This window comes from Anopheles gambiae, chromosome 2 (genome assembly GCF_943734735.2).
Source record: "Anopheles gambiae chromosome 2, idAnoGambNW_F1_1, whole genome shotgun sequence".
NCBI classification, from domain to species: Eukaryota; Metazoa; Arthropoda; class Insecta; order Diptera; family Culicidae; genus Anopheles; species Anopheles gambiae.
In genome coordinates this window covers 52,084,874-52,105,128 of record NC_064601.1, presented here as the reverse complement: position 1 = coordinate 52,105,128, position 20,255 = coordinate 52,084,874, and the positions used below count along the sequence as shown (strand labels likewise).

General features: G+C 45.5%; 3 protein-coding genes across 14 annotated transcripts in view; all 3 read left to right on the top strand.

Annotated features, from left to right (window-relative positions):
- LOC1274117 (synapse-associated protein of 47 kDa) overlaps window positions 1–8,027 on the top strand; it is a 32,795-nt gene extending 24,768 nt beyond the window's left edge. For 7 of the 8 annotated variants that reach the window (XM_061650219.1, XM_061650218.1, XM_061650220.1 and 4 more), the window contains one exon: window positions 6,069–8,027. In XM_061650219.1, coding sequence (XP_061506203.1) covers window positions 6,069–6,202 — 134 coding nt within the window. In that variant the 3' untranslated portion in view covers window positions 6,203–8,027. Of the gene's footprint in view, window positions 1–470; window positions 5,550–6,068 lie in introns of those variants that run through there. The other variant, XM_061650223.1, reaches the window with a different exon arrangement.
- A 564-nt stretch (window positions 8,028–8,591) lies between these two features.
- Window positions 8,592–18,204, top strand: LOC1274116 (protein bride of sevenless). Of its 5 annotated transcripts, none has more exons than XM_061650215.1 (6): window positions 8,592–8,759; window positions 12,792–13,297; window positions 14,448–15,332; window positions 15,503–15,949; window positions 16,037–17,487; window positions 17,559–18,204. In XM_061650215.1, the coding sequence occupies exons 2-6, from the start codon at window positions 13,231–13,233 to the stop codon at window positions 17,898–17,900; spliced, it is 3,192 nt and encodes a 1,063-aa protein (XP_061506199.1). In that variant the 5' UTR covers window positions 8,592–8,759; window positions 12,792–13,230; the 3' UTR covers window positions 17,901–18,204. The 5 variants fall into 5 exon arrangements, with proteins under 5 accessions (XP_061506199.1, XP_061506195.1, XP_061506196.1 ...); XM_061650211.1 differs by having other exon boundaries at window positions 12,778–13,297; XM_061650212.1 differs by having other exon boundaries at window positions 12,764–13,297.
- A 416-nt stretch (window positions 18,205–18,620) lies between these two features.
- On the top strand, window positions 18,621–20,151 carry LOC1274115 (lysophospholipase-like protein 1). Its single transcript, XM_313192.5, has 2 exons — window positions 18,621–18,886; window positions 19,029–20,151. The coding sequence occupies exons 1-2, from the start codon at window positions 18,811–18,813 to the stop codon at window positions 19,703–19,705; spliced, it is 753 nt and encodes a 250-aa protein (XP_313192.3). The 5' UTR covers window positions 18,621–18,810; the 3' UTR covers window positions 19,706–20,151.
- The last annotated feature ends 104 nt before the right edge of the window (window positions 20,152–20,255 follow it).

Below are 20,255 nucleotides of genomic sequence, written 5' to 3'. Positions count from 1 at the left end.
TACATTTTCTATTTCTACTGTTCTCATTCGTCTTCATATGGTATCGCAAAACACAACTGCTTTAAATGTTTTGTTTTCTATCCTCATTTAGTTGTTTGATGTTTACATATTTTGCATTAGGCATGAGTTATTCTTTTCGAAAACACTTTTGTTTTATTGCAAAATGTTATTTGTACTCCTAGTTTAGTACAAATGACATGCTGTTTTTACAAATTATTTTTGTTTGTTGAGATTTTAAACCAATGTGTATGCGCTTTCCCATTCCTCCATGATTTCTATACTTCCCAAAACGATGTGTTGGATGCTTTAGCAGCAAATGAAAAACAAACAAAAAAACAACTAATAACTGTGAATAATACTAACATACCTTTCTTTTTCTTCTTACTTTCCCATTTTTTGTATCGTTTGGTTGACTCCTTTACTTGCGTCTCCTTATGCTGCCACGCGTAATCCCATGGACCACCAAACAGCCTAAAAGAAGTGTAGCACGATACAAAACCTAAATCTACCGTAATCGCAGTTATTCTTATTGTAAATGAGAAGGAGAGGAAACCTTAATACCGCAAGCATCTCTATTACACGTTAAAGTACTGCGTTGTATGATATAAAAAGACTCTAATAATGGCAGAAAAAAGGCCCCTCCCACAAGAAAACAATGGTGGGGCGCGTTGGGGGGACAAGGAAATGGCAAAACGGCAATAGAGAAAATGCGTACAACGGAACATACATAAACTAGTGAACTTCTTCTCATACTCGGACAACAGAGCTACTTACAGTATCGATGTTCTCGCGCCTAACACACACACACACACATACAAACACAAACACAAAACAAAGTATAGAAGAGTTAACTTCAATGCGAACCTATTTAAAACTAAATAATACAAACCAACAACAACATAAAAACAAACACACACACAGACATATGAAACAAATAGGACTAAAATGAGCGCGTGCGTGCGAATAAGATGTTAATAAGATATAACAAATTATACACACCACTCACCAATGTATATCGATATCGAGAGTGGGTACCATATTGAAATCTGAACACAACACGAAAAACAGCAACAAGAAAAGAGAACAACAAGTAAAACAACATCATTATAATATTTTGTTGGTTGCAGGAAAACAAAAACTTAAGGCACACATACTTAACACACGCAGTAACAGTACACAAACACATACACAAACACTTAATAACAATGAATCATGGTTAAGCCGACAAAGGAAGAAAAACAAGAATAAAACCCCACACGTTTAAGCTAATTATACACCAGCAGCAGGGGTTGGGGCGGGAACTGGATCATCACAGCTTCCCTGCCACCCGGCGGCATCTTCTTCCCGAAGCAAACCGAACATATATTATATTATCGGAATCAATTAGTAAACCAATTTCTCGACGAAGACAATTAGTGCATAATAATAGTGCAAGTACCCACTACAATGGTGGGGTATATGGACGAAACAACACACATTCCAGCAGCAGCAGCTGTGTGCGGAAAACGGTTCGCAAACGACGGTAATTTATCTCCTTCAGGACAAAGAGACACGCGCGGCAGTATATAAATAACTCTACCAAACATCGACCTGTAAACACGTTACGTTAGTTATATAGCTATGATAATCTGTTCTTGAAAGTCAGTCATGCTGGGCAAGCGCAAGGAAGGAGGAAGGAGTGAACGAAAGAATCTTATATCGAGAAAATGATATTTATTGTTGTTGTTTCCAGTGCTTAGTGATTGTTTATGGTGAGGAGAGGGGAGGGCGTGATAAAGCAGAGAGGAAGACATCAATTCATTCTCCCACACACTCTTACGTGATACTCAGCCTTCAGTATGATGATGATGTGGAAATAGACACAAACAAAAACCTCCCTCCTATCTAATCTACAAAAACAAATGGGCTGCGATGGGTAAAACGAACGATCGAAATCATACTTTAACCAAAATTAACACCCACCATCACCCACCACCACCGCCATCGCGCGTTATCCATCGAATACTCACGAATTATACGTATTAAACCATTGAATCTCAACATAAGATGGAAAAATATAACTTACATAACAAACCCAAAAAATGAGCATTACATTCACACTCTATAATTGTTCCTTTACTGATGTCTAGATGTGAACCGACTTTCTTTAAGCTAATTGTAGCTTAACAACTTGAAGCCAATCTCCTGCGGATACGCGTGGGGGATGTCATCATGAATGTGGGCGATATTGTTAGATCCATTTCGGGCAAGGCAAGACCATTACAAGTTCCCCCTCGACACTTTGTTGTATGATCGTAAGATGAGAGAAACAGCAAACAACAACACCTTTGTTAATTTTGACTGAAGAAAAAGATATGCACACTGGATTAACGCCAAGTATAAGTTTTTATCATACATGCCTTTGTTCACTCGATAACTGTTACTTTATTTGCGTGAGACAGAGGCTGTGGTTTAACAAAAAAGGATAACAACAAAGACAAAACACGTGTAGCGTATGGAAGGGTGATCGTAAAACCTCCTTCCCCTCCCCCCCACCCCGTCGCATTAACAATCATCATATATCAATGTTTGCAAGAGCACTAGAGTAAATTTTCATTTCGATGCGTACGCGCTTTACCTTTTTTCTCAATCAGTTTGCTATGTATGATTCGTTTTGTCATAAACCCACCGAAACACGTTTTTTACGTTCGACATGGCAAAGCCACTTCCACTTTCCATTGTCATTAAATTCTCTTGCGTGTGTGTGTGTGTTAGTGGTGTTTTAATGCTTGTTATTGATTGGGGCGGCACCGTCACCGTCAATGCAACTAAGCGCTTATTATGTGTTTTACGATCGATGTGTGTCTCTCGAAGCGGGGAGGGGGAGGTGGCGGTGTAAAAGTTGTTGTTTCGTAGTGTGGGTGGGATAAGAGATATATTCTATATTATGGATGTTAAAGTTGATCTTCCATTTTCCATGTAAAATCATATACGTTTCCATGCTTCAAATGGCATGCTACATATTAAAAAGAAGAAGAAAAAAACACACACACACACACATTCACACATCACCTAACTTAACTAACTTGCTGGTGTGTCCCTTGTTGTCGTCGGTCTCATGTTAGCACCCTTACCCTAATAAACCTGCCTATCAAATGATATGATAAAACAGCAGCGCGTACGAGCGGATCAGTCGCGTTCGTTAATTTGTCTTTAACTTGATTGCGTTATTATGCTAATGCTGGAGGAACAATGCGCCGTGAAATTCTAAGTAAATTCTATTCACTCACTCACACACACACATAATACAAGCAATGCAAAGAAGAAAGAAATCAGGACAAATCACCTTACCCAAGCGCGCGCTTTATGGCAAACAATTCCAGTTAAGAGACGATTCCACCAAACGTAGAACAATGCTACAGCGCTACAGCCAGTCAGTCAGTATCCATTACATATATGTACACACACAACCACACACAATGCTAGTATTTGAAGCGATCACAAATCAGAGTTTCTCGATGTTATACATATTTGCGTTGATTCTATTCTAGATCAGATATATTGGCCACTCTTTACGAATGCGCGCTAGAATTATCAGAAATCAAATGCGATGCGAAGGGGAAGAAAATAAGAAGAAAACGCAAACGATCGTTCGAGCCAGGATGAAAGAGTAGCAGGAAGTCCTAGCATCTGGTTCGGTTTCCACTCAAATAAAGGCATTTCCCGTCCTTTCGAAGGTTTGACGAAAGCGCGGAACATGGGAGAAAACCGGGGCATTGATATAGCAGCCGCCATCCCACCATCAACGGGGAATGTCAACGCGATGCCAACCGAAAAGAGGGAATGAAAAGTATAGAAACACAAACACACACAAAGGCAGAACAAGAATACGTTTTGCGGCGTGCGTGTTAGGGAAGTGCTTCGTAGATATGGTATGGATTTTAAGGATATAATAGCAAACGTATAAACAAAAAAATATGAAAGATATGTAAAAAAGAAAGAAAGCAACAGAGATAATGACAATACAACCGAAAACGTGATGCAACATTAAACAAAACAACAACAACAACAAGGAGAAGAAGAAACAAAAAAGCATAAGAGTGCGAAAACCAAAGGAAAACAAAAATACGAAAAACAGATACTTGTGAAGGTAAACAAAACAAAACAAAACCGAACATCAATGTGTGTGGATGGTGGAGAGCGAGATGAAAAGTTCACCCAAGTATCACAAACAAATATTTCCTTCCCTGGAATTTTCCCTAGTCCCAAACAAAAACCTCCTTATCACCTCTAAAAAAAACATTCCTTTCTCTATCTATCTCTCTCTCTGTCTGTCTCTCTGTCTGTCTCTGTATGTAACTGTGTGCGTGGTGTTGAGTAAAAATTAACGAACCTTACAAAACAGCAAACAAACAAACAAACAAACTCCTTATTGAGAAGATACTTATATATATATATCGGATCGGTTCTATACAAAAGGTGTGAAAAGATTATGATGCATTATAAGCAGTCAGTGACGTGTTTAGGGAAAGCAAAAGGGTCGCCGGTGCGTACGTGGAGGGTAAAGAAATAGTTTTTAATTTACGGAACAGATTTCATCAACAAAGATTAAGTGACGGGGCAGAGGAATGAGTATGCAATGGTTTAGTTCTCCCACTACTGTGGTTAGCGAATTATAATCTCTCTCCCTGTAATGCCTATCACATTTACCACTTTGAATCTCGAATTTCGGTTTTAAACACACACACACACACACACACACACACACACACACACACACACACACACACACACACACACACACACACACACACACACACACACACACACACACACACACTCACATCCAAGGTCTTTTTAGTTGTGTTTGTGATTGTGACTGGTGTTGTCGTATTGTGTTGTGTTGGTTTACTTATTTAAGACCTGTTTAAGAAACAATTGAACGAGAAGTGTGTGTGTGCGTGTTTGAGAGAGTGTTGTGTGATTAGCTAATCGGGAAGGATCTAGTTAGAGCGAACGTCCTTGTTTTTACGTTGTTTTTTTATCTTCTCCACGTTACTTACGTTCCGGCTCGTCTCACTTACGGCAAGTGTTTAACAGAATCGGCTAGACTAACTTCTTGCAATCATGATAACCTAAGAAATACTACATACAACAATATCGTTCCACACTGGACAGGGGTGAAATAAGGGGGGGGGGGGAGAGTGGTGCGATAGTACCAAAGGATAAAGTGAGTGAGTGATGCAAAGAAGTGGAAAAGGAGCAAAAGTGAAGGAAATACAACAAAACACACAAACGTACATATATATAAATACACCCAACACACCCAACACGTCCTAACAAAAAAAGGAAAAAAAAGGTGGAAAAGCAAACTATTGTTGGTACACTCACACACACACACACACACTCTCACACATTGTCACGAGGGAAGGGGAAAACTAGTCGGAAAAACTCTAAACCAAACACTCACATACGAACAACAAACACACAACACACAAACAAACAACACGGAGACGATTATTCTGTATAGAGAAAATAAATTTTAAGGCAATTATTGATTCAAACCAAAACGTTTTGAACGTTTCACTGTTGTTGTTGAGTGAGTATGCAGAAAGGTTAATGGAAAGAAAGTACGTTTGTGTTTTTTGTATAGTTTAAACCATTTTATTATTGACTTGAAACGAACTTGGGAAAACTGGTAAGCAGTTTTGTTTCTTTGTTTTGCGTAAACGAACTATTAAACCCGGTTGCGTTCTCCTAATTGCACACACAGCGTCAGTTATGATAACCACATGAACATAAACATGAAGACTCGCCCATATCGTTTTGCGTTCCAAACTGCACACACAGACACATTGGTTCTATTGGTGTGTTTTGTTTACTTTTGTTAAGATTTTGTTGTATTAAACGACACGATGCTTTGTTTTCGTTATTTTCGTTGCTTCCTTCTTGTGTTAAAACAGTTTGCAGCTTTTCTTTTTACTCCGTTGCTTTACGTTGTTTATTACATCCACAAAAATTCAAAAGATTGCCATTTTCTGTTGTTTGCTTATCTAATTTAAACCTCGTTTCATACGTTTGTTTTTTAGAGGAACAATGGGAGAAAGATCTGGAGGCGGAGCTGCAGGACTACGAGCTGGTGAACGATGGTAGCAACGAGCGCAACAGCAACTGGGAAAAGGACGTGGATGAGCTGCTGGAAGACGAGGCGGATCTGAAATAAAACGAATGTTTCAATCAATTACTTTGTAATATGATCAACTGCAGCGTCACGAAGTAAAACAAAAAAAGAAACGCGGAGGGACACACCGTTCGGACCGCTTAGCTACCTAGCCACCACCACACGCGACGGGCTTAAGCGGGTCGAGCGCGGGAGTCGCGGGGCAAGTTTGAAGCAGGAATTTTGCTATTATCTGTTTTGTTACACGGTAGAACATGTTACATTTACCACCACCGCACTCGTTAAGCAACGTAATTATTAAGCCATTAAACACAGCGCGCTCGCTCTGTGTGCGTAAGTGTCTCGTGTATCGTGTGTATTGGGTTTAGGCGCACTGTGATGATGGTTTTGAATCGATTTCAACCGAAAAAGATCCTGTGTTTTGCTCTGCACCCTCAGAGGGAGAGATACTCTCTGGTTTTCGATGGTTTTCTCCATTCTCCTGTAGGCGTCCTTCTGTGTGATCTGTTTTTGGGGGGGAGTGGTACGTGGCCATCCTCCCTGTCTCCTTCCGATATGCGTATGATTGCGTATTGAATTTAATGCACTCTATTCCCCACCTGTTTCCTCTAGTGTATCATCCACACACACACACACACACACAAACACTGAGGTATAATTTTTCCAACATATTTTGCAGCGCGATTGTTTTGGTGTGAGAAATACTATTTTGGGACAAACGCTGCTTGGTGCTCGATTAGGGCATCATCATCTTACAAAGCAATTGATGTTGTTTGGATTGGAATGTGGGATTGTGCCGCTTACTACAAGCAGCACTTTTCGCACACTCTCACTTACCGATACATTTGAATTAAATGAGTCCCCATGAGTCAGTACCAAACCTTGTGGGACATATATTGAACATTAACGAAGGACGAAGGATTAGAGTGCAATAGCATGATATCGATGGAGAGTTTGGACTCCGCACACTGCTTAAAATAGACCCACCAAGATAGAAAACCGGGCTGGCGCTGTTTGCATTGCTAGGTGTGTTTATAGCGTGTGAAACTTACACAAAACATACACTAAACACCAATAGGGACATTTGTACGATTGATGTAAAAAAATGAAGGAGATGCAATTGTTTCCCATTTCTAGACCCCTTCTATTATGTGCAAATAGTGCACAGACGAAGAAAATGTGCATCTAAGAAGGATGAGTTTGATTAGCCTTAAGTTGGTTTTAGAATCTATACGATAAAATGTGTTTTGTGTCCAATTTGTTTAAGTCACATTTCTTGTGTTTGAATTGAATTGGATTTGTTTTTAGTATTTAATTTTTATTTAATTTTGTTGTTCCTTCCTTTTGTTTGTAAAATCACTTCCAAATTGCTAACTGCACCTCCGCCCTGCATCTATCTAGGTGCGCGGATACTGCGAAAGTAATTTTATACCAAAATGTAGATGTGATTGCAAGGGCTTTCACCGTAAAACGATAGCACCATCGATAGCACGTCCATTCCGAGCATATTTCAGCCGTTTTCAGCAGCGCTGCTACCCAATACCCAATACAACACAATCTTAACCAATCAACCTTAACCAAGACAAACGTGTGTAGTTAGTATGCGCCGGGGAGGGGGGCAGTTGTTAATCTTCTCAATATTCTATCACAAAAATCAATTTATATCCTCCGTAACCTTAAGCTAAACTCACAACCCAACCCGGAAAAGACGGACCCAAGTCAGAACAGAAGATATTACGAGTTTCAATGGGCGGCATATTCTATCAGGGAATGAGTTGACTTGGCATTCAGAGCAGGCGATAGTTTAAATTGGTAGCGAATAAATAAATATATATCCATATACATATTTAAGCGCAAGCAAGCACAACCAACTGCTGGAAGGAAACTTTGCACGTAAAATATCACAAAACATCACAATCACCATCATCAGTTCGCACGCCAATCCGTGCCAATGACTAATTTGTAATGCATTATTCCGTTCACTTGCCACAAGGGCTTATGTTTTATGATTTCGAATGTTTGGGTCATTCGGCCCTCTCCAATCCACGCAGGCTTTCCGCAGACCTGGGGAAGAGTTTTGAGGCAAAATTCTTGACCGAAAGCGCAATCGGAGCGCGTCACGATGGTAACCGCCGTCGGCACAACAACACAACAAACGCGTACTTTATCGACCTTCGCCCGCGCGGTCTTGGCACGTGGAGTTCGTTGGGTACCCGCCCGAAACCACGACGACCAACCGAAACCCTTGTGTGCCCTGCCGTTAAGTCGGGCTTTTCCAACCTTGAGTGTGTGTGTGTGTCTGTGTGTATCTGTGTATAGCGCATAAGGGGAAGGGTGGTTTTTTTCATGGCTTTCCACCGTGCTTCGTTCGCTCGCGTTAGATTCTACAAGGGAAGGGGAAGGGGCCCTCCCGAAGCTCGGCTGGCCATCTTCACTTGCCACACCGTTCAGTTACGTGCAGGTGCTGCGCCGGTGCGCATCATATAGCGATGCGAACGAATTGGTTGGGCGTAAACGAACCGTGACGGCGAACCGCGATCATCGTGTGTGCTGCGCGAGTTGTCACCATAGTACCCCGTGCAGTTCCAATCAGTTCAGCGTACGTGTTTGTGTGTGTGTTTGTGTTTTTGGTTGCGATTGCGGGAATCATCGCGGGAATTAGTTGCATTTTTTTTTACGGTGGATAGACGATAAATTGGAGCCAGCCCTATCATAGTGTGGGAACTTACACAACGAGTGAAAGGAATCGTGTTTGCTCTATGCTTTCTTAGGCAATCGTTGATACACTTTTTTTTGCTTGCGTATCGGTTGAATTGTCACAAATGCGTTAATTTGGTTCGGTGAGGCAGTTTCTTGAAGCACGCGGCATAGCAGAAGGATCAATGCTGTAGGGCTTTTCATATCATAGGGAGAGAGAGAGAGAGTTGAAACCACGCCGTACCCCTTGGCAAAGCTCCTAAGTGGATTTGTGACCATCAATCACACTCCATTTCGGTACTTCCGGTTTGCTTGCTCTTGTCCCTTTCCGTTGCATAAAATCCCTTGACCGCAGGTCATAAGGAACGCTAGAAGAGCGCAGTCCCATGAAACGTTACGCAACTACAGGCTAGTCCGCAACGCATTTTCCGCGACCGCCCCCAGTCTTTGGGCCAGAAGGACTGTTCCGCACAAACCCAAAAGCGCCGCTTATGAGTCTACCTCAATCGATAAAGAAAGTGCCAAACATAATTGTTGCCTCCGTGTGTACCTGTGCTGTAGAGCACGCACCATACCACATTGCCACGCCGACTGTGACTCATGAAGGTGGTGACGGTTGAAAAACGGTGCTACCATTTTGCACGTCACTGTGGTGGTGTTGTGGTATTGCGATTTTTAATTGTTTTTTCTTTGTAACAAAAATCCGCTCGCTATAGTTATGCAAATTTATTATAAAGAATAGAATAGGGGTAAAAGAAAGCCTAGTCCACCCGAGTCGTGGCGTGTACACTGCGTTGTTGGCGGCGACGTGATGAGAGCGCGTTCAACACATAAAACAAAGCGTTGACAACGCAATGAAGCGTCAGCTGCCCCCCCCCAGCAAAGGGACGGTGTACAACAACTAAACAAAAAAAAAAATACTTATGGCACCGGGCCGCTTATGTCACCTGTGCGACCTGTGTCCTCGTCCTCCTCCTTCTCACTTCTTGTTAGGCTGTTAGAGCTGTTCGCAAACGCCCTTGAAAGACGTCGCTGAACCACTTTTCCGTCACGTTTTCGGGTGGGCTTCTGGTTTGTTTGGCCTCCGTGCGTCGTTCGGCATTGTTATGGTAACGGATTAGCTGACGACGGTATGCGTACGTAGCTGCGTACGGCGAGCGCTGCTGCTACGGTAGTAGTAGGCGTACGTTTCTCGCGCGCGCACACCGACTGCCGCTCATTCGCGTAAACGGTGGCGGTTGGCCTATTAGTGGTTAGCGGCCAGCGGACGGTGGGTGATAGTTCATTGCCCATGAAAAGGTGGGCTTCGATTTTGGTGTAAAGCTTTCAGGTAAAGTTCAGCAAAGATTTGGTGTGTAAATCCCGATCCCTCCGGAGGTGAATTCTGCGCCCAGAGATACCACCAACATACCGTAATCGGGTTTATCGATCAATCGCTAGAATAGAACCAACCCCCTCGGGGAGACACGGTGCGTCAAGTGGTGGGGTTTTGTGTTGGTGTGTTCCACGTTGTTGCTACCGGATGCCAGTGACTTTAGAAGGCAAAACACAATCGAAGCTCATTCTTCACTTGGCTTTGTACACTCGGATATGGTAATGCGCAAAGAGGAAAAAAGAGAGAGAGAGAGAGAGAGAGAGAGAGAGAGAGAGAGAGAGAGAGAGAGAGAGTGAGAAAATATGTGTGTGTGTTGTGTGGTTGTAAACATTGGCAGCAATTATGACTGACGAAGCAGCAAAACAGGGAACTTTACAACCACATGCTGCTAGGGGTTGTTTTTAAAACTTTGAACGCGCCAAGAAAGCAGCGGGGAACAGTAGAGCAAAACACACACACAAAACCGGACATGCGTAAGATTGCGTGTGCGGGTGTGCATGCCCCCCTTCCCCCCCATACCCCTCCATTCGATCCCGTATCACGTCACGTCACAGTAAAGATCGCGCGCGTGTTGAATGGTGCATTGAAACGTGAGGGGGCATTAGCATTGGATGCAACGAACCGTAACCGAACATATGTGTGTGTGTCTATGTTTTGCCGCTTCGTCCGAGATCGGTTCATCAGATCAGGGGGTTTGCTGTTTGTCGTCATATACGCACACCGGAAGCAGCAACTCAACTACCTGGATCCTGGATCCTGGTGTCACAACACGGCTGCACATATCCTTGTTGTTCCCATGGGAAATTGAACAATGGTACTAAACACGTTGGGGATACATTATCATTATCGAGACCCCCCCCCCTCCCCCCCTTCCACATAGCAATCGTTGCTCTATGTTCGAACCCTATTTTCACCCTTTCTCCACTGTTGTCCAAACTCACACACAAATACAAATGATGCGTGTCCGTTTTTTCCTCCGTCGTCATGTAGGTTAAGGCTTCAGTTTTCACGAACCTTCAAGATTCAACACAGATTGCGTGCAAACGCCTATGAGCCAATGACTGACTGTGTGTGAAACATGAATGGCGGTAAAACACATAAGGTGTTAGGAGCAACAGATTGTAGTAAACACTAACAACAGTACCAAACAAAAGTTGTTTAGTGGAGAGATCTGATCCCACTTCAAAAATGGGGAAGCCCCCAATCAAGATCAAGGCCCTTGGCTTGCTTTGTTTTATTTACATCACTTTCCAATAGACAGACGACCGTTCTTCTTCCTTCCTCCTGTACATCTCTTCAACGCATAGCAATAACGAGATTAGTAGGCTGCAACGCGTGATCATATCATACACAGGTCATCACTCTTATAAAGAGGCTTAAAACTTACTAACATGGTCGTCAAGATCTTGTTACATTGCATGGACGACAGAGTACGGGCGAGTATCGAACTCGTATGATCTTGTAGAGGCACGGGAGCGTTTACCGATTAGACCACTGACTACCCACGCTAACATGTGATTATTTCGTGTATACATTGATATACTAACAACAGCGTCGCTAAAGTGCATGCTGTGTTCAATGTTTAAAACAATGAAAGGACTCTTCTCAATCAACTGACTAATTAATTTCATGGTAAATATGAAAACGCTGATAAGCTCAATTAACCAACGCACCACACATACACGCATACAATGATTTGTTATCAAAGCAAAACAATGCCTGTTATTTTCCACTAATTTGCTTGCTGCTCTTTCTTTTGGTGAGGTTTTCTGATGTAACACATTGTCCGATTTAACGTTTCTGCTGTAACGCTTTGCTTTGGCAAAATAAAACGTTTCATTGGACAGCAAAGTTGTAGAGAGGATATAAATAAATAACAAAAAAACCCCGCTAGCACCAATCGCCCGGAAGCGATACAGCAATAGCAATAATCCTCCTCCATAGGGGGAATTAGTAGAGACAGCAGTGTACCACACGGCGCTTATACTCGCGGGTTTTTTTTATAGGTGTTGCAGAGGGAAGGTGGAAATTCCTCACTTTCAGCTTCAGGGCGCGGTGTTCCGCTTCGATAAAACGCCCGGACCTTACTTGCCCGGCGCACATGCAACATCGGCGGCTGCAATGCCATCGAACTCGGACGAAGCCGAGGACAGCAGCGCCCCTTCTTGTGGCTTCCATTTGTTTACCATCGCTCGAACCGGTAGGACCAATTGCGACTGCCTAGGAGGCCAACACGATCGTGGTGTCGTCGTTTGGTGGTCAGTTTTGTTGTTATTGTTCTCCTCGCCCCTTCCAAATTGCACGCGCCACGTGCCGCGGGAGTACCGAATGTACCGAGATGTAAGGGAGAGCAGAGAGGAACAGCAGGTCGCATTAAGCTAAAATCGGTTAAACCCGTGAAGTTGCCACTGTCCGTGGTGGTGTTGGTGGTGTGTGTGTGTTGTGCATATGGATTGGAATGTGGGCTGCGTTCTTGCACCCGTCCGGTCTTGCGACGTACGCTAATGTGAATTGTGTTTGAATGTGAATAGATCGTTCGTTACAGATTCATCATTACAGTGCACAAGAAGGTGATCCTGTAGGTTCCAAGAAAAGATCCACGATACAGCTAGTGTGAATGAGGTGATAACGAAATGAAAACAGAAAAATACAGTGTAAACGTTACGTTTAGTGCAGTTGAAGTGAAAATTGCGCCCAAGCACGTGTTTTAAATAGCGCAAAGCGAAGTGTGGATGGCATGTGATGCGAAGCGAGAGAAAGGGCTGCTTTATTGGTGATCGTGATTAGTGAGAAATATCACAGCGGCCGCCCTACAACAAAGCGGCTTAACGGGCGATCTGTATCGAACGATCGAAATCGAAGTCCATCCGCAACACCAAGCAGTAGTGTGGCTAATGAGCGAAAGCAACGGACGCCGCTGCCCGCGCCAACAACCAGCACTGCCCAGTTTGGAGTGTCGTCCGAGTGAAACGTTCCCGCACGGTGGTGCTGCTGTTTGATGATAATGGCGCCAGGAAAATGGTGGCACTGGAGCACACGCCGTGCCTACATTGCGTGTCTTATCGGTAAGTGGCGATGCTTTCCAGCTTTGATAGCGCACCGGGCGCGATAGGGAAACCTGGGGCCCTTGGGATAGCAAGAAAAGGGCCCGATAGTGAAGCCGTGAAAAACAAGGGGCCAGAAAGACAACGAAAACGTTGTTACCACACATTTAAACTTGTCGTGAAGCGTTGATAAAGTAGTGTCTGAGATAATCATTTCGGGCAGTTTGGTCATGAAATGTTCACGAATTAATAGATTAAACAAAGCCTCGGGATGAAAGTAAAGATTTTGTGCTAATTTGACTACACACACGATTTGCTGACCGATTCATTAGTTACGCTTTCCCTGCCTTCTTTGTCTAATGATACCACTCGCTGCAGGAGAATGCATTAGTTATGCACCAGGGCATGATGATGCACTTTTACGTTGATGGTTTTACATTTACATCTTGTCCCGCAGACGCGGAGGCACGCGATTTAATGATAGGGAAAGAGGAGAGAGAAAAAGAGAGTGAAGGGAAGGAAGAATGGTTTAGAAGGGAGACGAAATAATGTCCATTAAAAGCTATGATCGGTTTACAACATGCCATTCAGTTGCATTTTAATTGCGCCCATAAACTAATGAGCTGTAAAGGCCGATTTAGACGTTGGCGCCGCCGCGTCAAAGTGCAGTGCGTGAAGATTTATTTACGAGTTCATCAACCGGGAGAAGGAATCCTTTTTTTTTGTCACTTTTTGAGGGATCCATCGGCAACAAATATATTTGGACTCTCCTCTCCTTCTCGTCATGGTTCAGTGCCCCGTTTTGTCCGAAGTGTCCTGCCCGCTTACCATGTGGTGTTGAGGTGCTGTGGTGCGCATTAAGGGGCGAGCCCGCACCACTCCCAGCTCAATTACACCCTCGGCTGAACACAATCGTTGACGGCGACGGCGAAATATGGAACGCACATCATCCAACTTAGCACGTGGCTCCCTTTCATTTGGGGTTCTTGGCGTACATTCTTGTCTCTTTTTTTTGGGGGTTGTCTTTATTCGGTCCAGCACGTAAGGCGCGGTAACAACCCTCATATCATTATCGTAAGCAACGAAACAATGGGTTTCTCCGTTGGTTGAATTAAAGAAATATACGTTTTTATATCTTTTTTTTGCTTCTATGACTTATTCTTCCCTTCAGGTATTGTACTCACCCTGTGTCAAACGATACCACACGCCAAAGGTCAAAGGGATAATGGTTCGCTGGTGGTGGTGCAAGCGTTACCACCATCGTACTTTAGCGTTACAACGCCTACTGCAACGGAACCGTTGCTGCGACACAAGGCATCGACCGAGCCCGCAGAGCTGTCGGAAGAAAGTTTCACCTCGGAAAGTAGCTTCCTGTCGAGCGAAGATGTCTCCAGCTCCAATAACTCACAGCCGGATCATCCAAACAGTTCGAGTGAAACTTCTTCCAGCTCACAAGAAATGGAAGGGTTAAGTGCTCAAAGCGCAGAAGACGCTCAACAATCGATGGTAGTTACAGCTGCCAGTAACAATCAGTATGAAACGAGTTCAAACACTTCACCAAAGCTGCTGGCGGAACCGACGGAAGATCATCTCATTGGAAATGTCACCACCCGTCCAATGGTAACTAACGCAACAACAACAACAACACCAGCATCGATTGCAGAGGATACAACAGAGTCCGAAAGCACGGAAAGCAACTGTACCGGCCGTCCATTCATAGACCTGGCTCGCACTGGCAATTTGGAGCGCTATCGGCATCAGCGGACGTTTGCACCGGTACCAACGATACGGGCGGGAAGGAGCCAGCGTACATCGGAGCCCCAGGTACAGCTGCTCAGTGCAAGAAGTGGCGCTGGACAGGAGCTACCTCCGGCGAGCGGTGAGAATGAGGACGTGGAGCTACATGCAGCACAGTACGGCTACCGGATGTATCGGCTCGAAGGTGAACTGATGCTAACGATGATGATGGAGACGGATGATTTTGGGGCAACGCTGCTAGCGATCGATCGCATCAATGACCTTCGACTGTTGGCCAGCGGGGGAGACGCTAGTATAGGTAAGGTGAATCGAACTAAGGGTACAATATAATATATTCCACTGACCTGCCCGGTCACATTGTTTGGGTCAATGTGGGTCAACGAGACGACTGTGTCTCTGTGTGTTCCAATGACCGCAATACACGGCTAATCGAGAACGTTTGATTTGTTACACTTCCTCCTGCAATAGGTTTGAACATCATTCACCTCCTCAACATCTCCCTCAGCCAGCGAACGCTCCAGCAGGAAGTGAACATCCTTAAGGAGTGTTCCACCAACACGATCGGCATCTTCGTCAGCCCGCGGCTCTGGCCCTCGGTGCGGCTGCTGTCCGAAACGCTGGATTACAACATCTTCCCGCTTCCGTCGACGAACGATGCCCTGTTCACCAAAGCGGCACACCTGCTGTACGAGCTGCCCTGGACGAACGGCAACTCGTCCGCCATGGTGTACTCGGGCTCGAACGAGCTGTCCACCCGCTTCAATGCCATCTGCCGGCACGAGCATCTCTGTCTCGAGAACTACCCCAGCAGCGACACCATCTACATCCAGCTGGGCCTGGAACCGGCCATCAGCTTTGCCATCAACGGTACGCTTGTGCTCGTCCTCACCGCGCACGATCGTTTGTATCTTCCTGGTGAGTTGAACCCCTTTCCGATCGTTGGTTTCTGCAAACCTTCTGAATCTGCACTCATTAACATGCATCTTTGGTGTCGTGTTTTAGATCTTCCTGTTGGTGCTTACGTGATTGCGGAAGCAGAGCTGAATGTGGCCTCGCTCGGCCACTCCTGGGAACGGTACGGCACCAGCATCCGCGGCTCGGAACTGCTCGTCACTGGCGGGCTGTTGCTGGAGGTGATCGATCTGCTGAACCGCCCCGGAAGCGACTGTCGCAATGCCAGCATCGAGTGTATGAACAATTGGAAGTATCATGCGAAACGATCAAGCACGGAGGTACTCAACCATCTCCAGCTGAAGAATGCCACCCAGTCGATTAAGTTCGAGCTGCGGCAGAAACGAACCATCGTGCACGTTCGTGCAAACGATACCGAGCCAGCAGCCACCGCCGATGCGGATCCAGCCGCGACCGAGCTGAAGTTAGTCGCCAGCTCGAACGCGATCACCAACTACACGACCGTGTACGGGCGGCTAGCGACCAGCCCGGACGCACCGTCGAAGCTCGGCACGATCTTTTACTGCGCGAAAGAGTTCGAAATACGCCATCCGGATTTCATCGAGCGACACCATCGGCCCCCTGTGTACTACGGCACGTCCACCGACGCGGAGGAGTACGGCGACATGTACTGGCAGCTCAAGATGGAGGCGTGGGTTGCGGCCGGCCTTACCGTATCGTCGCTGGGCATACTGCTCTGCGCCGCGATACTGATCTTTCTGATCGTGCGCGTCTGCATGGACGACATCCTGGAGGGGCACCCGCTCGGTAGCATTTTGCTGCTGATAAGCTTGATACTGCAGTTTGCCGCCTTCATACCGTTCAGCCTGGAGTACACGGGCTACACGACGGATCTGGCGGGCCATCGGACGGACACGATGCTGACCTGGAACGCGCACTGCACGGTGAAGATCTTCCTCGTGTCCATGTGCTACTGCATGACGTTCTCGCTGCTGCTGTGCCGTGCGATCATGCTCGCCTCGATCGGCAGCGAGGGTGGCTTCCTGTCGCACATCAATGGCTACATCCAGAGCGTCATCTGCGGCTTCAGCACGCTGGTGCAGCTCGGGCTGTCCACGCAGCTCGTGATCGTGCTACACGCGAACGCACGCAGCATCTCCTGCGGCGAGATTTACTACGGCCACTGGTTCTGGGCGGTGATTGCGTACGACGGTGTGCTGCTGGTGTCGCTCATCTTCCTTGCGCCGTTCATTTTCCGCTCGCAGCGCAACTACCGGGAGGGGCTGCTGCTCGTCACGGGATCGGTGCTGTGTTTGGTTATCTGGACGGTTTGGATTCCGCTGTGCATGTTCGGGTACGAATGGCGGGAAGCGGCCATTTCACTCGGCATGGTTGCCACTGCGCTGGCCGTGCTGGTGGGCATCATGATACCGCGCTGCTTCCTGATGGTGCGCAGCATCGCACGATCGGATCTGGTGCAGGCGCTACCCTCGCTCACGTCGCTCGCCTTTGCCCAAGCAAATCAGTTCATTTCGGACCAGGTAAGTAGCTAGGAGTGTGTTATGGCGAATACGAATTGGTCCTACATCTTTATGCTTTTTCATTTTTTTAGAGTGTCTATGAATGCGTCAATCCGGCAATGCGCCAACGATCACCCACGGACGATAGTTTCGTGATGGATCAGGACCTCGACGAGGCGTACTCGGCAAACAGCGAAATTCCAACGCTACCACTGCGGGGCCAGCGACGCTTACGGCAGGAAAATGGCACCATTACCATGAGCACCAGCAATGGCACGATTGGCGGCAATCATAATGGCACGCTCGTATCACCGATGGATCGACCGGTGGGCAACGTGACCCACATAGCACCCAACTTTTACGGCATCTCCAATCCGTACAGCTGTTCTGACTCGATCACATCCATTTCGCCGAACAAAATTACCCGATTCTAGAGCGTTCTAGCAGAGCTCCGCTACACTTCACAGACTCGGTGCAATCGCATACATTCTAGTCATAAAGAGGAAGCAAAAAAAAGCCAACCGATGTTTTTTTACACATCGTTGCACCGTTAAGTTGGTGTTTCTGCGTGGCGCGCGCGTGTGTGTGTTTTTTTAAACTTTCATCACCGTGAGAGACAATGTTTATTTCCATGTACTCAACATCGATATCTTTCGATGTTTTATTCCGTAAGCTTAATGTAAGAATTAATTTATTGTAATGCATACGAAATAAAATGGACACACGAAACAAGAACAATGACAACCATAGGAACATTTGTCTTTAATCATTCGATTGTTTTTCAATCAATTGGAATTACTTACCCATATAAACTACCTTATAGTTAATTCGTGTATTTCTACACGCATTCAATCGAATAAAAACATATGCGGCATAAATACATCAATTTTTGGTATGAAGACTGCACGTGGTCCCGCTAAGCGCACGTGCAACCGACAGCCGACAGCACATTTTTACGAATACAAACTGACAGCATAGCGTTGCACTGTGGTCGATGCTGTCTATGTGCCATATTTGTTTGAATTAAATTTTAATGAGGCTATAAATCATATAAAATGGTCCAATCATTTTAAATAATTGATAGATACAACATTTAAAAAGCAAATTTTAATATAAAATATCTTGATAATGTCCGTACCATTGACAAATAGACCCACTATGAAGGGTTTGTTTACATTCTGCAGCACCGACGACACCAACACGATATCGGCCACCAAATCGTGCACGTCGTGTTTTCGTTCGTTCGTTCGAAAAGATTTTGTTTTTCATTAGTGTTGTAACCGCTTTGCGTACGATATCAGTTTTCTTTGCTCAGCTCAAGCTTCATTAACCAATCTTAGCGTAATGCGATTGATAGAGAAGGTGTTTAATCCGACGGGCAAGAAACATGCTGGCACGTTGATCTTCTTTCATGGTTCTGGTGAGTGTTATGTAAAAACCGTACCGAGCGCAAAGGGAGCACCAAGGCGGGGGCATAAGGTCAACATAGTTGTGATTTAAAATTCAAAAAACCCCGCATCGACCATTAACTGATCGTGCCCGTCGGACCGTCCATTTCACAGGCGACACTGGCAATGGATTGACGGAATGGATTCGGTTTCTGCTGGGCCGGGATATGGAGTTTCCCCACATCAAGGTGATCATCCCGACCGCACCGGTACAACCGTACACCCCGATGGGGGGCGAAAACTCGAACGTGTGGTTCAACCGGAAGCGCATTGAGATGGACTGCCCGGAAATACGGACGTCGCTTGCCTCGATCTACGACACGGTGAACGAAATGCTGGTGCGCGAGCTGGCTGCCGGCGTGCCGCTGAACCGGATCGTCGTCGGCGGTTTCTCGATGGGCGGCGCACTGGCCATGCACGCCGGCTACCATCTGAATCGCGATTTGGGCGGTGTGTTTGCCATTTCGTCATTCCTGAACACCGGAAGTATCGTGTACGATTCGCTGGAAGGTGTTGCGCAGGACGAGCACCTGCCGGAGCTGCTGATGATGCACGGCGAGCGGGACACGCTGGTACCGCCGGAATGGGGACAGACCACGTTCGATGAGCTGGCCAAGCTGGGTGTGCGTGGTCAGTTCGTACCGCATCGTACCGCGCTGCACGAAATCAAGCGCGATCAGCTGGTGCGCGTTATCGACTTTGTGCAGAAGATTATTCCGGAACCGGAGGACAACGTATTCGAAACACCGGCACCCGACACAACGAAGGTCAGCAAAAAGGGAAAGCTATGACGGAGTTCATATCGAAGCGATAAGATAAAAGCGCGTTGAATGCGCTTCCAACAACCTTGCGATTGTGGGGACAACGTTACGCGAAATTGGTCTATTGTACGCTGCATTGTACACGTTGATTGAGCAAGATAAGGAAATGGTATAATGTGATTAGCGGAAATCGGTTTGTCGGTTGAGATTTCCTGCATAGGGAGGTAAACAAACGAGCGACAAACGTACACATACACACAGGATTGTCATTCACAACAAAACACAATTTAGTTGGTCTAAAAATAAGGCTGCGCTAATGCAGTTAAGCGCATAAGCGGAGAATGGATGTTACTATTCTTAGTATCCTCGTAGCCGTTCGTGATGGCTCGTGTGTCAGTTTTAGTTTCCCTTGGCTTAAGTTAAGCTTCGGGCAACATTAAAGTGCGAAGTAAATAAACCCCTTTTCTACAATACAACCGTACAATCGTTCCAATATGTCATGATAATTTCACTTGTAAACCACTTAAACGTGTCTTTTTATACCGTCTGTCCTAACAACAGATAACAAAAGGCTATTTCC